Source organism: Hypomesus nipponensis, chromosome 9 (assembly GCF_054491055.1).
Source record: "Hypomesus nipponensis isolate SF chromosome 9, ASM5449105v1, whole genome shotgun sequence".
Lineage (NCBI taxonomy): Eukaryota > Metazoa > Chordata > Actinopteri > Osmeriformes > Osmeridae > Hypomesus > Hypomesus nipponensis.
The window spans coordinates 9,875,947-9,891,168 of record NC_140369.1 but is presented as its reverse complement, the minus strand read 5'-3'; the positions used below and the strand labels follow the sequence as shown (position 1 = coordinate 9,891,168).

Below are 15,222 nucleotides of genomic sequence, written 5' to 3'. Positions count from 1 at the left end.
TACACAAATTTGTTGATTTTGCTGCAGACTTTGTGATATATACTGATAACATCCTAATTATAGGATATTTCAAAATTCATGCAAATGACTTAACGGATCCATTAAGCAAGGCCTTCACCGCTCTCACAGATTCCACAGGCTTCACTAAGGTGGTCTCCAAACCTACCCATCTTATGTTACTGTGTTTTGCCAGTTGGAAGCAATGGAGGCACAGGGAGTTCTTACATAGAGTTTCTCTACACTGGAACAGACATCCTGCTCCATTCTAGGGGTACTCGGTGCCTCTTATGATGGATTACACAGAATTTGGCCCCTTCCTATCCATCAACCTGGCTGTCCTGTGATGCTGTGCTGATCATACGATTCCCAGCCCTGTTGCTACCACTGCCTAAACTGACATGAGTTGAGATGACAGCTACTGTGGATGACAGCTACTACAAAACATTTAGTTGGAACTCTGAATATCTGTATTTCAACATCCATTTGCACATTATATTCTCTACTCTTGATGCATGACTATGTTTAGCTGACAGTCCTACCTCTCTGTCACCAACCATCTATGGAGGAAGGGATCCCACACCATATTGCTCCTCCCAAGGTTTCTTCCATTATTTCTCAATTTGTTTTCCTGGGAGTTTTTCCCTGTTTTCTTTGACTGTTTCGGTTTGTTGAGGGGCAGTTCTGTGAGCTTTTGTGAAGCCCTCTATGACATTGCTTGTAAAGAGGGCTATACAAATAACTGTTGGTTTGATTTTATTTGATAACAGATGGTAACTGGTTACTGCTCACACCGTCTCAATGTTGTTTATGACAATCCTATTTTTGTATAGAAATGTCATGCATAAATCTGAGTTACTACTCTTGACTAAAACTGAATCCAACCTAACTGGAAGGCCACGAGATGGCAGCAGAGCCCCATGTTGTTGAGGTCATGGTTCCAATTTGTTAACTGCGACACAAGACATCTTTTCTGGATCCTGACCAGAAACCTTGGTGTCTGGTCATGATAGATCTATTTTATTAAAATTTTGAGTAGAAATTCATAGTAGTCAAAACCTATTTCTCTGCCATAACTGACAATCAAAACATAATGAAATTTCCTTACATTGGCCCAATGCACTTGTTACCTTGCCAATAAACTTGCTGTCCAGCAGGTGGTGTATATAGACTTTTGTATCACTCTGAACGCTGGCCCTTTATTGGAAAGGATTTGTTGCACATAGATGGCAACAATGCTGTCAATCTATCATGTTGCATTCAGGATTAAACTGGCAGCTGGACTGCATAACAAAATATGATGAAACATGTCTGTAGTCTGTGTGTCTGCGTAGCCCTGGTCCTCTTCTTAAGAGTGCTTGTTCTCACCAAGCACCTCTGTTTCATGCTTTCAGATTGCTCAAGGCTGATATTGTGCTGCCAAACGGTTTTATTTCCAGATGGGCTCCAGACGCCTCATGCACCTGGTCATTTGTTTTCTGTGCATGTGCTTGGCCAGGTCATGAGGACATGGACTGTGAGTCTTTTCACACACTAAGCCTCCACTTATTTCCAAGTATATCTGATACGTCACCCTAATCACAAATAGATCAACTAGTGACCCTTCCCACTACTCTGGTATGGATATCTTAGTGATCTTAAGCACTTTCAAATGTCTGTTGCAATTTAAATATTCAATGATATTTACATTTTCCATTGTCACAAAAATAAGTCTCATAATTTTGAAAAACTAGCATGTAATCAGCTGAAGCACAACTGTTGCTAGATGACAGTGTCTTGGCAGTGCTATGCGGTGGCTTGTAGACAAGGAACAAGAAATGAGGAAAAGAAACATTATATATAATCTCATTTAATATTGGTTCTCTATGGAAGAAGTTAACCATGAAACATTTACAAAATGTACACAAAGTGATGCAATCAATCAACAATAGTTATATTTCAATAATATAGGTTCAAATCAAACAGTATTTACACGTCTCAGAGCTTGCTCCCTCTTTGCAGTCAAACTGAGGATTTTGTTTGTACATATCAGAGGAAGACTATGGACCAATCCTGTGCATCCTCTGACATCCCCTCATGATCTCCTCACATCTCCAGGTGAAGTTCCTAATGGTGCTTCTCTTCAAACAGTAATAGGCACCGACAAACAAATGGAGTAGGAACCGAAAACAAAGATGACAGTATATACAATTTGTGCAACAACAGAATAACTTTTATACACATCCCAACACTGTGGTCTAAAATGACCAATAGGTTCTCCCTGATTACAGAAATATAATGCATCATTTCAATTCTTAGAAATGTGAATAATGCATTCATTTTTATCAAAGCCTAAATTCATGATTTTCTACATTATTTTTCAACATGATGAAATGTTTTAAAATAGCTTAATTCTAACAGTGCATACATAGATGTCTAATAGTGTGTTACACTTAGCTAATGGTCTATGACACTGGTTAATCACAGAGGTTTGTTCATGTGTGGAAAGTGCTTAACCTGTCAGTAAGGGTGAATGTGTAGGAAGAAAACAGAGGTTGCTGTATATTCCCTTTCTGCGTGAAGAGTGTATGTGCTCTCTTGATGCTGGTAACGTGTCTGTCTACCAAGACAGAGGGACACATGTAGTACTGTGAGGAATGAGAGAAGGAAGAGACTCAACATTTGGTCGTCAGAGCACTCACAGTCACTGACAGTCCCCCAGCTTGACCAGCAGGGTGGTTTGAGGCCAATCTCACACAGAGCAGATTAGTTTATCTGGAAGCAGCTGGAAAGCTCTATATATGGGGGTTGACTTCAGGAGTCACCCCCTCAGGTCCTCTATTTTCCGTTGAGATGTCTTTCAGTTCATTCAATCACCTCGTCAGACCCCACATTGCTGCCAGTGAATCTCAGCATCCTCACAGCTGGGCTGGAGTGAAGGGTACTTGTCACCAGGAGGTTCCCCAAAGAACTGCCCCTAGTTAGGGACTCGGGTGGTCCCATGCGCCCCCTTTGTTGGTTCTCTAGACTGGAGCCCCAGGGTTTCAGGGGTCGATGCGGAAAGCCAGCAGCTTGTCGGAGTGCTGGTTGTTGAGGGTGCGCAGGTCAGGTAGACGCAGCAACAGCTTGGGGAAGAGGGCGCTATCGTCTGGGCGGCGGCGAGTGATGAGGGAGCGCAGGGCTTTGATCAAACTGTCCTGGAGCAGCTCTACGGCTCCTACATCAGCTACGCCAGAGCGATCTGTGATGAAGGGGAGAGACAGAGTGTTAAATATGATGAAACTGCGTGTTGGTTGTACGTGTAGCATGTGTGTAGGTGTGTTTTTTCTTTTCATTTTCCTATGCCTCTCTTACCGGCAGACACCAGCACCACAGCCATGAAGAGGGCCATCTCGTCAGGTTCTAGCCCCAGAGAGCCCAATTTTTCACTGAAGTCAAACATGGCATCCAGCAAGGACCCCATGCCCAGCGCCCGCAGGGATGCCAGGGAGTACGTCTGCCCATTTAGGAAGGTCACTGTCCTCTCTTTGGGGTCAAACAGGGAGCAGAACCTGACCATCAGAACCTGGGAACACAGCAGGAACACAGGTGAGTATTGGGACAGGCAACACTCAGGAAAAGGAAACACTCTTTCCATACAGTTTCTCTTTAAGGTTGTTCTGTGAATGACTGTACCTGGAAGGTTCCCGACTTGAGCAACATGACCTGGTCGTGTTGGCTGAGACTTTGGAAGCCTGGGATACTCTTGGCAAACTCCACCACCTCCTTGACAGCTGGGGTGAAGCACTGGGAGAAGGACTCCCATACCTGCTGGCTCGACCGACTGGCAGAGACCACGGGACAGGCGTTCAGGGGACACGCCTGGGAGGGAGGCATTGAGGGAGGAAAGAGACACTCGTTTAAAATGTGCTCAGTGCTGTGTATATCATTTAAAAGAGAACATTCTAAAGGGACAGATATATTGTTGTGTTTTAGATATTTGTAAAATTATACAAACTCACCAGCACTTTGGCACCTCCGTTCAATTTCCAGGGACAAGAAGTTTGGTTCTCAGATTCACTGTGATGATTGGTTGGGTTGGTCTGAGTAGACTGGTTGCCATTGGCTGGACACTGACTCATACTAGATGATTGGGCGAAGGTATATCTAGCATTGTCGTTGTTGGCAGTTGGGTTGTTGTGAGGGGCAACTGAGAAGCTGGCAGGTGTGGGGTAGTTTGTCTGGTACCCCTGAGGGTGGGGGTTGTTGTGTTGGTGTGCTGAGTAGATGGAATCATGGGTTGCATTATTTCGGAAAGTGGATGGGCAGTTGTTGTTGTTAAGAGCTGCCATCTTGGGGGGTTTCTCGTCCTTAAACATGTTTTGGTAAACTGCTTCATTGGATTGGTTCTCTGGACTGGAGGGGGCATCAGAGGAAGAAGAGGAGTCAATCTCCATGGAGGCTGATTCATTAAGACTGTTCATGTAGCTCTGCATCTCGTCCAATAGCCTTTGCTTCTCTCTCTTAGGGATACGCCCAAAACGAACGGCTGGAAGAAAGACAAAGTGAGGATAAGTTTGCAGGTTAAATTCAAGTAATGTCACAAAGAACATCCAATATTGTGCTGTATAATGTAGTTCCCCACAAATAAACAGTGATAATGCTATCCTGTCCTTGCTTTTTAAGAAACAACCAGTCAGTAATCATCAAGGATTTACACAGTAGAAGCCCCTACCCTCTCCCCATCTGAATCCCCCCCACCCGAATCCCCACAATTACCCTCTGGCAAACCTATTTATAGCTCCCTGCCACTTAATGCAACACTACATCCCCCCAAAGTCTCCCTCTCTCTCTCCTTCCCTCCTTGCTCTCTTGTTCTTATCCCTCTCGGTCTCTGTTAGGTTTCTTTTCAATGTTAAAGTAGGTCAGTGGGTCAGATGGAGTGCATGTGATGCTATTACGGCAGCAGAGTGAAGACTAGTGTAGAAGTCGAACATGGGAGGAGAGGTAAAGAGGTGAGACAGGTGGAGGAAAAGGACTGACAGTTCTTAGCATTGAGGTGATAGAATGAGAGAATGCAATAAATTATAGATTAAAGGAGCCGCCAGTAAGAAAATAGGAAACAAATGTCAAAACAATAAAATAAGGACAAAAACTAAAGTTTACAATATGCACGACACTGCAATTTAATACAAGATAAATTAGTGTCTGATTCTTCTCTCTTGTGCTTAGGCTTTCTGGGTCACCTAAATATGGTTGTCCCAGATAAGCAGATGATTTATTGTCACCTAGTTCAGTGAGACCCCAGGAGAGTGGTGCAGGTAGTACAGTAGCACAGATGGATGGGACTGCCTCTCTGTAACTGTACCATCTCCTAGCTCTCTAAGGATTTACATTACAACTGCATTTTGTAATTGCTTTGTTTTTCGAGGTCTGTGCAGTAATAATAATAGATACGAAAGAGCACATTTAAGTGTAAATGGGGGGTGATCAGGAGCATTGCGCCCCAGTTTCCTAAAATAAACCAGATTTGACTGCTTGACGGATGACTACTGGGACACCCTTGCTCCTCCTGCCATAAATCAAATGGAATACGGTGAGACTGGAGACGAGGAGGAGGAACAAGGGAGGAAGGGAGAGGGGCAGGAGGAGAGTGAAAGGAAGATGCACAATAGGCAAGGGGCGATCTCATGCTGCTAGAAAGCTAGGCTACCGGTCTAGTAGGATCTCCATCTGGTACTGGCCATTCAAATGTGTAACCATGGAAACAGCACTTGGAGGAGAAGCTCACAGACGTTTTTTTGGATGCCTGCCACGATAACTGAACAATGGACTGTGTTCTAATGATTTTCACGCCATGTTCCATGTCTCTTACCATCTCTGGACATGCCCACAGACAGACACTTCTTGAAGCGGCAGTGCTGGCACCGGTTGCGATTCATACGCATGATCAGGCAGTTCTCATTCTTCACACACATCTTGTAGTTGATATTCTGCTGGATGCTTCGCCTGAAAAAGCCCTGCACAGGAGGAGAGGAGAGACGAGTTGAAGGTTGAGGAGTAGATTAGAGGAGAATTCTCATCTGTGTGTCGGAGGGAGGGGGAGGGGTTATTGTCTGTGAACGAGACCTCACCTTGCAGCCCTCACAGGCATGTACACCATAGTGGAATCCAGATGCAATGTCTCCGCACACCTTACACAGTAGCACCATGCCTCCTGTCTCTGCAAAGCAAAAGCAAAAAGGATTGGTTAGACAAATATGTTTGATGCTAGAAGAGAGATACAGAGACCACAAATTAAAGAAAAAGAAAGAGATATTCAATAGAAGAATAGCTTACTTGTGAAAGTGCCAGTAAAGCCACAGGGTCTCTTGGCTACCATTGGATGCGTGTAAGACTGGTGGGCAGACGATACTGTAGCAGTCCTTGCAGTAGGTGCATTGCTGACCTCAGGGAACTGAAAGACCAATTTGGGGGAGGGTGGGGACCTTGCTTGCTGCTCCCTTCTCCGTTTAAGAGGTGCAACCTCCTGGAAGGAAACTCCCTCTGGAGATGAAGGCTGAGAGTGAGAGGAGGGAGACTGAGTCTGGTACCCACTGGAGGGGCTGCCAGGGCTGGGGCTGGCACTGCCAGAGGACCCCGCATATAAGATGACACCACCTGGAAGAGCACAAAAGAGAGGACGGGATATTTAGGTGTCACATTCGGTGTCACATGGCAAAAGGCAAATAGCGTTTGGTTGATTTAGCTGGTCTGAATAAACTCTCATTCTTATTATCTTGTATAATATGGAAACAGCTTAAGTAGGCAATTATTTATATGTCCAATCTACCGAAAAAAACATGTTAAAAATCATTGGCTCTGAAGTTTCGAGCGTAAATTGAAATGTCTCATAACCAACGCTCGGTAGTCCCTCCTTCTCCCCTCCCCTTTTGTAAAGATCGTGCTCTGCCTACGAAATGAGCGACAGCCCTCACGTGTACGCTGAGCCAGCCAGTCGCCTCCTCGCTTTCATCTCACTATTCCCCTTTTGGCGACGCGCCCAGAGTCCTCTCAAACCGCCAGCCACCTGACCGCCAACTCACATGGACTCCTGACACAGTTCCCGCCTGTGCTCACAAGGCGCTTTCCGCAGTCCCGTGTAGACAACAGCCGCAGTACAATAACAGGCAGCAGGGAGATCACGTTTGTAAGAGGGGGCTTTAAAGCTGTGAGTATAGAGCGAAAGGCAGGATAGGCTACCGTCTGTTTATACTCAGGCATTCCACTGAGTCACCGGAAAACTAAAAAGGGCATGCAAACGTGAATGGTCACGTTTTTTGCGACACACAAGTGACTTGATTTAAGTTTTGGTCGGTGAATTAAAGCTTCACGAGTGTGGACTTGCTGCTTGTATTATGTCCAACATAGCCTATCACAATCTCTTGTGAATGAAGAACGATTGATTTTCTCCACGGCACTTTATCGCAGGTCTAAATGAGTCACATATATGAGGATAATGTAATGGACACAATACTTTTACTTCAACAGATAGACTGATTAGATTGTTCATTAAGAATAATTGTCCGACCATCACCAAGCACCTTTCAATATTAAGTTATTATGTCAACCTTCCCTATCTAAAGATGTGACCTTTAATATTAAGGGTATAAAAGTGAAACACGCTCACGTGTTATTTTACTTCTAGGACTTAGTCTATATGTATGAATAATAAGAATTATTTATATACTTTTTTTTCAACTCCCTGTTTTACTCTAGCAGGCACGTATTGATTTTTGGAGTCGGTAATTCCACTGTCAACATGAGTCATAACTGGGATGGGCTGTGGGCTTCTCTGTTTGCGTGTGAGAGCTTCTTGAATCTGATGGGTCTGAAAATAATCTAGCCCAAACACACGCAATCTAACATACATCACACACACACTATGTCCCCATCCCCTCCCCAGATCCACCCACATCCCTGCCCTACCCATGTGATGCACAAACACTCTTAAGCCGCCCCAAGTCAAACACTCCCACTCATCCTCTCACAGTCCCTCCCTACTCTTTCCAGTTTCTCAGACGTGGTCTCGGTGTGGTAGCAGATTCAGTTACCAGGAATTGGAGCTAACCAAGCAGATGCTATGCTCTGGGCTAGCCCCTCCTTTGTACTCACTGACATACAGAGGTAGCCTGTGCATGTGACCTGTGAAGACATAGTTGGCTGTACAGGCAAGGACAAAAACAAAACATGCTGAAGCCACTCCTTTCCTTCCCCTCCCTCTAGCTCTCCTTATGTGTCCAGGACTAGAGAGCATGCAAGGGGAGACAGGTGACATGTGTGTTTACATTACTAATGCTTGAAAGGAGACGCCCCTCACGATCCCTCTCCCATGTGTCTATAGGCAGCTCTGCATGGCCATTAGACTGTTGGCACGTGATAGACAACTTAGTTTGAGATCTATAATTCAGATGATAAAAATTGGTTCTACTGTGAATACAGTACACATGCACATAACCTTCAGTAAGTATGTCAATCCTATGTGACACACAATTGTCTTGAATCCTTTATTACAATGTCCTTTCTGGCGTTTTCCCTACATAACTAATGATTATATAAATGAATTGGAGACACCTGCTATTTTAGAGCATGAAGTCTTCCTCCCAGTCCCTGATTTGAGTCATCAGTGTTTCTGAAGATAATTGTGTTCCAGCTAATCTGGCATTAGTCCCCGACAACGTGAGTCCTCCAATCCAGTCATACTTATGCCCTTTCCCTCAGCCTCTCTCTCTCTCATTGACCTCTTACCCCATTTTACATTCATTCTGCAAGACTTCTAAATATTAAATTAGAACGTTTTTTTTCTAATGTATGGTTTAATTGTATTCTATAACATTTATGAAGAATTTAACTGGAATTGTGGTGTAACAGCGACATTTAATTCAATGTAATTAAAGTAACAATATTGTCCAATTTACATCATTTGAAAGACATTTCCCTTAATTGAATAATTAAGCCTATTATTCCCTGGGACTATCAGTAGTTTCTGCGGAGCTATGTTGTCGTTTTTGTTTCAGTATGGAACTACTTTCAGTAGGTTATTATGTGGTTCTAAATGACCTGAATGTCTGCAAGTTAGGCTCTTCGTCTGGTATCGGCGAGATGTAGCAACGATACTGTACACTGGTTGAGAAACATGGCAAGTGAAAACCTTCTGACCCACTGACCAACCTCTCACTAACTGCAAACTAAGTATGCCGGAGTCCCCTATCAGGCTGTTCGTGTGAGAACAGAGTACGGAGGATACAAATACCAGGAAGGCGGGGTGCCTGAGAATCACGCGCGACACGTGGATGCCTCGGCTTCTGCACGTGCTTTTGGCCCTCGGCATAAGGTGCGCATTCTAGTCATGCGCATGACGCCCACCATAATCAAAACAGCTACCATGAAGTCTGGCAGCAGTTTTTAGACATAGAGGGGTGGGTCGTTCTACATTATTGCTCATAACTTGGATAGTAAACTCAAATGTATTTCTTTAGCATATTTAAAAACAACCAGTTTTACCCAACACTGTTGACCACATTTTCATCTTAAGAAATCAATGAAAAGGACCTCTGAATTTAGAGTTAGAATAAAAGGCTATATTTGCCAGTGATTAGTTTGCAGTAATATAGCAAAATAAAAATTACAAGTTTAACCACACTAGGCCTACTTATAATCACATTGGGAGAATAATGCCGTATACGTCGTTATTGTGTCTGAATCAACCAACCTGGCATGTGGCCTAATATGTGGGCGTCAGGGCACCCCAACTGTTTGCATTAGATTGAGCAATACTTTTGAATCAGCTAACCAAGGGCTACATGTCTTTTAAGGCTACTGAACGAATTATATTTGGCTACTAATTGCTTGTTTAGGAAGGCGCAATGACTAATTCATCTTGAAGTATTCTGGCAGTGGCTCATGTTTGTGAAAGGTCGCGAGATGACCCTTACAAGCCTGTCGTACACGAGTAAAGAGATGGAACAGGAAAAAAAGTGTATGAGAAGTCACTAGCCGGTGACCGTGACTGTTGTAAATGAATGACAGGCCATTACCCAAGCCTACGATCCAAAAGAAAACATATTTGTTTTTTGAGTCAGTGAGTCCACTCTGAAAAGAAGTTAATATCAAAAGCTACTTTTAAAGAACCCAACGTGATTTGATTAGATTGCAGCAAATAACCTTAAACACATCTGGTCATGACCCCACAAGCAGCATACAACACATGATCAGAAAGATCGTTTGAGGTCGACTATACAGCTAGGCTAGGTGAACATAAGTGCTATTGAAAGCAAAACAAAACCAAGGTTACTTGCTCGATGTCGCAAGGATGCTGTGACATATAAGTACTTGGATCGAATTCCCCTCTATGTGAACCTACAACCAAGTATAGCCTACCATAACAGTCATCGAAATCCTAATTGTTTCATAATATGGGTGCACAATGAAAACCACAAGTCTTATCTCCAAGGTTCTCGTTGCAATTCATGTTTAAAATATAGCCACAGGCAATACGTTCTGAACTAAATAGCATCTTTCCAAATAGGCTACATCATATACATACAGTATAGAATCCTGTACATTGCTCAGTTAAACTCACCTGGGCTGTTGTCCATGGTTCTGTGTTGTTGTTTGTTGTTTATTATTTAGTAGTAATTAAATTGTTCTGTGTCGGTTGTTTTTGTGCGTCAATAAAGAGTTTTGTTAATATAGGTGAAAGAGTTATTAACCGCCAGCGCATTGACCGGATATCCCAAAGATCTGAGCAATGAAAGTGTGCACAGGGCATTGGTGTCCTGTCAAGGTGGTTGGTGAAAAAAGATCAAAATCTCAATATTCAGTGGACAAAAAGGTTACAAATTGCCTCCGAAGTGCGTAAACGCGAACAGGTTGAGTGCCTCCGTCTGTCTTTCTGTTGGTGTCCTTGGAGCTTGTGGTGTACAGTAACTATAACTGCAACGTAACAAGAGTTCTTTGAAAAAGAATCCCTAATATTCAACTTGAGTGCCAGTGTACAGTGACAATAAACATCCCCAGACAGTGTGGAAGTAGTTTAAACACACCCTCCCATTAATAGTCAACACCGCGCCCACTCTAACCAGCACGTTTTCAGACGTTTTAAGAAATGTGACCAGTTTTTGTCCCCCTTTCTGCCCCTTCAACCTCACTTGCTGCAAACAGGGATTACACTCTGTCTCTCTTCCTATCTCGTCTAGTGTCACGCTTTCTCAAAGTATTTTTTCCACCTCCCTTTCTATCCCCGCTATTTCTCACGTTTTCATTGGTGGAGGCGAGACAGTTGGACTCATTCGGCATTGGAATGCTGGTAAAGCCCAGCTGCATGTGCGCTCGGCATGTGAGCTGCCGAGCCCGATGTCCTACTGACACACATTTTATGCAAATTTGCCGTGCCTGGTTATAGAAGGGATGGGGAAAGGAGAGCAAGCACATGCGGAATGGGCGGTCCTCACCGTGACTACAGCTTCCACCCTCCCTCTGCCCCTTCATCACGTTCTGCCTTTCGTAGGTAGCATGGTTTGCCCCGGGTCTTCTCTGAACATCGGAAATGGGCAGGGACATACTTATTATGGGTCAACAGGAGTTTGGCTACTTGTACGCTAGAAGCATGAGACTGATCAACAGAACTTGCCAGAATGTGGGATGTCCTTATAGACGCATCGTAACCGCTCACGTTTTTGGTGGAGAGAGGGATTTTAATATAGAATATAGGTCATTCAGTTTCGTCCAGAGGGCGGGGTGCTATTAGGATATAGGAATAGGCGTATATTTGAGTGTTTCGTATATAAACTATATGGGAATGGAAGTTATATATTAGACAATAAAACACGTAAACTTGGTTGGTTGTAAATAAGACAAAGCCATAGCTAATATGTAGGTCATGACCAGTAATCTCAAAATGTGAATGCTATAGGCCTACTAGCAATATCTATTTTTGATCAGTTTGATCACATATGATAGCCTACGTACAGCATAGACTTGGGATAGTATAGAATTAACGCTCATGACAAGAACAGTAAAACGTGATGAAAATAAAGACGCTTGCCCGTCACGTGTTTTTGCTATTAAAACAGCGCCTCGCCGTGGTCATAGCAAATATACATTATAGCCTAGACTACAGTATAACGTTTAGCGCAGTCCACCTTTCATGAGTCCATTGACATAATGACTACACTTCTGTGCGCTGAAAATCAGATTTTTTGTTGTTGCCTGAGACAAAATGACCAATTTAGCCTACATATTTTGTCAGCTATGGACGTGCTATTTCCCCAATCACAAATGTACCTAGCTGGCAATATATAAATAACTGCAAAGAGGTTATACAATGTAACATTGTGTCGTAACGCAATGTAACAATGTAACATAGTGCAAATTGCAATATGGCAAAGATTTGAGATTCCTATATGTTGAATGTATGCACCTTCCTGCCAAAGTAAATTCCTTGTCTGTGCAAACTTTCATGGCGATTAAAACCCTTTATGATTCTGATTCTGACGAGTGCCAGCCTTAAATTGCTCTCTGAGACTGTTGGACATGTAAAACCTTGTACAAAGCTGGTGTTGATTTCAGGTTTCCCCTTTTTATTTTTGCGAGTTTCACTTTTTTACCACTAAGTGTCACTGTTAGCAAACAAAAAGTTGAGTAACCATACCTGTGAGAGGAGGTATTTTCAGTGTCAGTCTGTATAGCTGTCAAGCTCTGTCTATTTTGTTAATGTGTTGTGTATAGATATGAGTGTGCGTGAATGTTATGTGTGCAGCTTGTGTGTGTGCAGGAACATACATATTTGTGCTAAGGTGAGGTCCTGAGTAGGAAGTTTGTCAGAACATGTTGTGACATGGTATGTTCATAATTACAGAGAGCAGTGAGTTTTGCAACTGAACAGAAACATACAGAAACAACTTCCAACATATACATTTACACACACAGATGTCCACCGACACACACACTCACAAATACACGCACGGCATTTACAAGTATCATCTTCCCTTGCACAGGATGAAGACAGATAGGCAGACAGACATACCTCCTGTAAGAAGGCCCGAGTGTAAAGGTGAATGAGAAACTCCACTACCCCAGTGAAATAATTTGTTTACCTTTATTTTGTTGTAGTGGTAGGAGAGAAGGGGTGTAGAAGAGAGCAACAGTGAAAGAGGATAAAACATTAAGACTGATAAAAACGTATTTTAAGCAATAAATAAGATTGAATACAATTAGAAAATTATTTTGATGTCTTAATAAGTTAATGTATTAATTCTTAACACTAGTGTCATGCCTTCCTTGCAACCATATGCAATTCCTGATCTCACTTTAGCTCTCCTTTATCCAGTCACTACTATTATATAATTTCATAATTATATAATTATATCATTCTGCAAGCAGTTTGTCTTGCAATCACCTCCATTTCTCTTTCCAAACAACAACTCTCCATTGGTCCAAAGTGCTCACACATATCTGCTGTAATTAGACAATCACTTGCACATGTGGATCAAACTGCCTTTTAACCATTCAACCCTAAACTCACCCCTCCCCACTCCCCTTTTGTCCTATTTCCTCCCCCCTGTGTTTCTCAATCCCGTATTTTCCCTGATTTACACTTATTGCTACCCTCATGGTGCCCCCCTTCTCCCTCTCCTTCTATATCTGATTGAATTACCATAAGTGCAGTCCTTTGGCAAAATATGCCAGGTTGTTCTGATTAAGACAAGTCTTTGTTAGACCAGAACTTTCCACATGATCGTACAGAGTTGTGGGAGGGGGGTACAACTGGGGAGAAAAGCTATGGAGAAAAAGATTGAGAAGGATGTATGCTGTGTAGACATTGAAGAATAAAGATGGAGTTAGTGAGGGTGATAAGGTGTAGTGAGCAGTGTATGGGCATGTAGAGGAGGAGGGAAGCAAAAGGAGAAGAAGGGAGGTGGAGTAAGACAGTAATAGTAGTTGACAGAGGTGGGTTCACTGCAGGTTCATTGTGACATCATGGTTGATTTTTTGGGGAGTTTATATAGGAAAACTTTTCACCTCTCATTGGACACACATGTAGTGGAATATGCAGTTCTTTTTTTCTCCCTCTATTACTTGCATTCATGCACACACACACACTGCTGGAACCATACACATAGGCAAAGAGTCAAATCAATTTGTGGAAAAGGTGTACTTAAAATAAAAATAATATTTTTTTGTGAATTGTAATTGTATTGTGTGCATGAATGAGTGGACTGTATCTTTTTGTGTTCATATGTGTTAAAGTGGCACAGTGTTTGAGGGCAATAGAATGAATGAGCTCTTTTGTCTCCAACAAAGTCTCCAACCTTCTGTCACTGGGACAGTGTGCTCTTCATGTATTTGTTTTTGTCTTCTTATGGGTGGGAGATATAGAGGGATGGAGGTGGGGAGGATGAGAGAGATTCATACATGGGTTTGTGAAGGGTTGTGCTGTGTTTTTATTTGTTTGTGTTTTTCAATTCTTGTGCCCTGCTGTTAGAATACAAGAGTAACATCGTATGTCGTGTGTGTGTGTACTTGTTATTGTACCAGACTTTTTTGCGACACACAGTCTGTTTCTGGGTGTAATAGGTGGGGGTTGGTGAGGATTGTGAGCTCTGTGGGCAGATATCCGTGCGTGTGAGAGAGTATGTATGTGTGTGTTTGTGTGCATACTCATGCCTGTCGTCCTCGGCATGCCTCACCGTGTGCCACAGAGCTTCACATGACATCAATCTGAGAGCAGTGGGATAGTGATCTCATTACCAACAGCCTGCTGCTGATTAAAACCTGCCGTCTACACCCCTCCTTCTCCACCCCTTCTTTTCTTCTTTTGCCTCTCTACTCCCTCCCTCTCTTTCTATTCCCTCCTTGCATCCCTCCTCCTCTCTCCAGCCCTAGGCTCACACCATTCTGCGGTTTCTCCACTGCTGGTTTCCAAAAGGGGCCCCTTTTCTAGTTCTCCAGAAAGTCACTTATGCACTCCCACATTTTATGCTCTCTTCTACATCTTTCTCCAGTTCCAGTATGTCTCCAAATGTTTTATGTGTTTCTCGTTTGTCATTTTTACCTTTAAAAAACCTCACTAACAGCAAATGTCCTCCTCTTGGCCCCTACCATTTTTTAGACTAACAGAATGAACAGAATATAATTTCCCTCATGGATGTGACCATAGACCCTTATCCATTGGATCCATCTTGGTAATTACGACACAACAGGGGCCGTTTGTGGCAAGGGGAGGGG

At 43.1% G+C, this 15,222-nt stretch overlaps 1 protein-coding gene across 1 annotated transcript; it reads right to left on the bottom strand.

Annotated features, from left to right (window-relative positions):
- Nucleotides 1-1,830: 1,830 nt before the first annotated feature.
- On the bottom strand, nucleotides 1,831-11,299 carry LOC146272790 (nuclear receptor subfamily 1 group D member 1-like). Its single transcript, XM_084705688.1, has 8 exons — nucleotides 10,577-11,299; nucleotides 6,295-6,615; nucleotides 6,090-6,178; nucleotides 5,831-5,975; nucleotides 3,978-4,504; nucleotides 3,652-3,837; nucleotides 3,331-3,541; nucleotides 1,831-3,217 (listed from the first exon to the last, which is right to left on the bottom strand). Exons 1-8 carry the CDS (start codon nucleotides 10,590-10,592, stop codon nucleotides 3,021-3,023), a joined length of 1,692 nt encoding a protein of 563 aa, XP_084561814.1. The 5' UTR covers nucleotides 10,593-11,299; the 3' UTR covers nucleotides 1,831-3,020.
- Nucleotides 11,300-15,222: the final 3,923 nt, after the last annotated feature.

Bases quoted from the DNA above. Each gene is read 5' to 3' on its own strand.
- LOC146272790 (XM_084705688.1), bottom strand. The intron at 6,179-6,294 runs GTAAGCTATTCT...TTTGCTTTGCAG, and splicing joins CTTTACTGGCACTTTCACAA to AGACAGGAGGCATGGTGCTA. The intron at 3,218-3,330 runs GTAAGAGAGGCA...CCTTCATCACAG, and splicing joins TGTGGTGCTGGTGTCTGCCG to ATCGCTCTGGCGTAGCTGAT.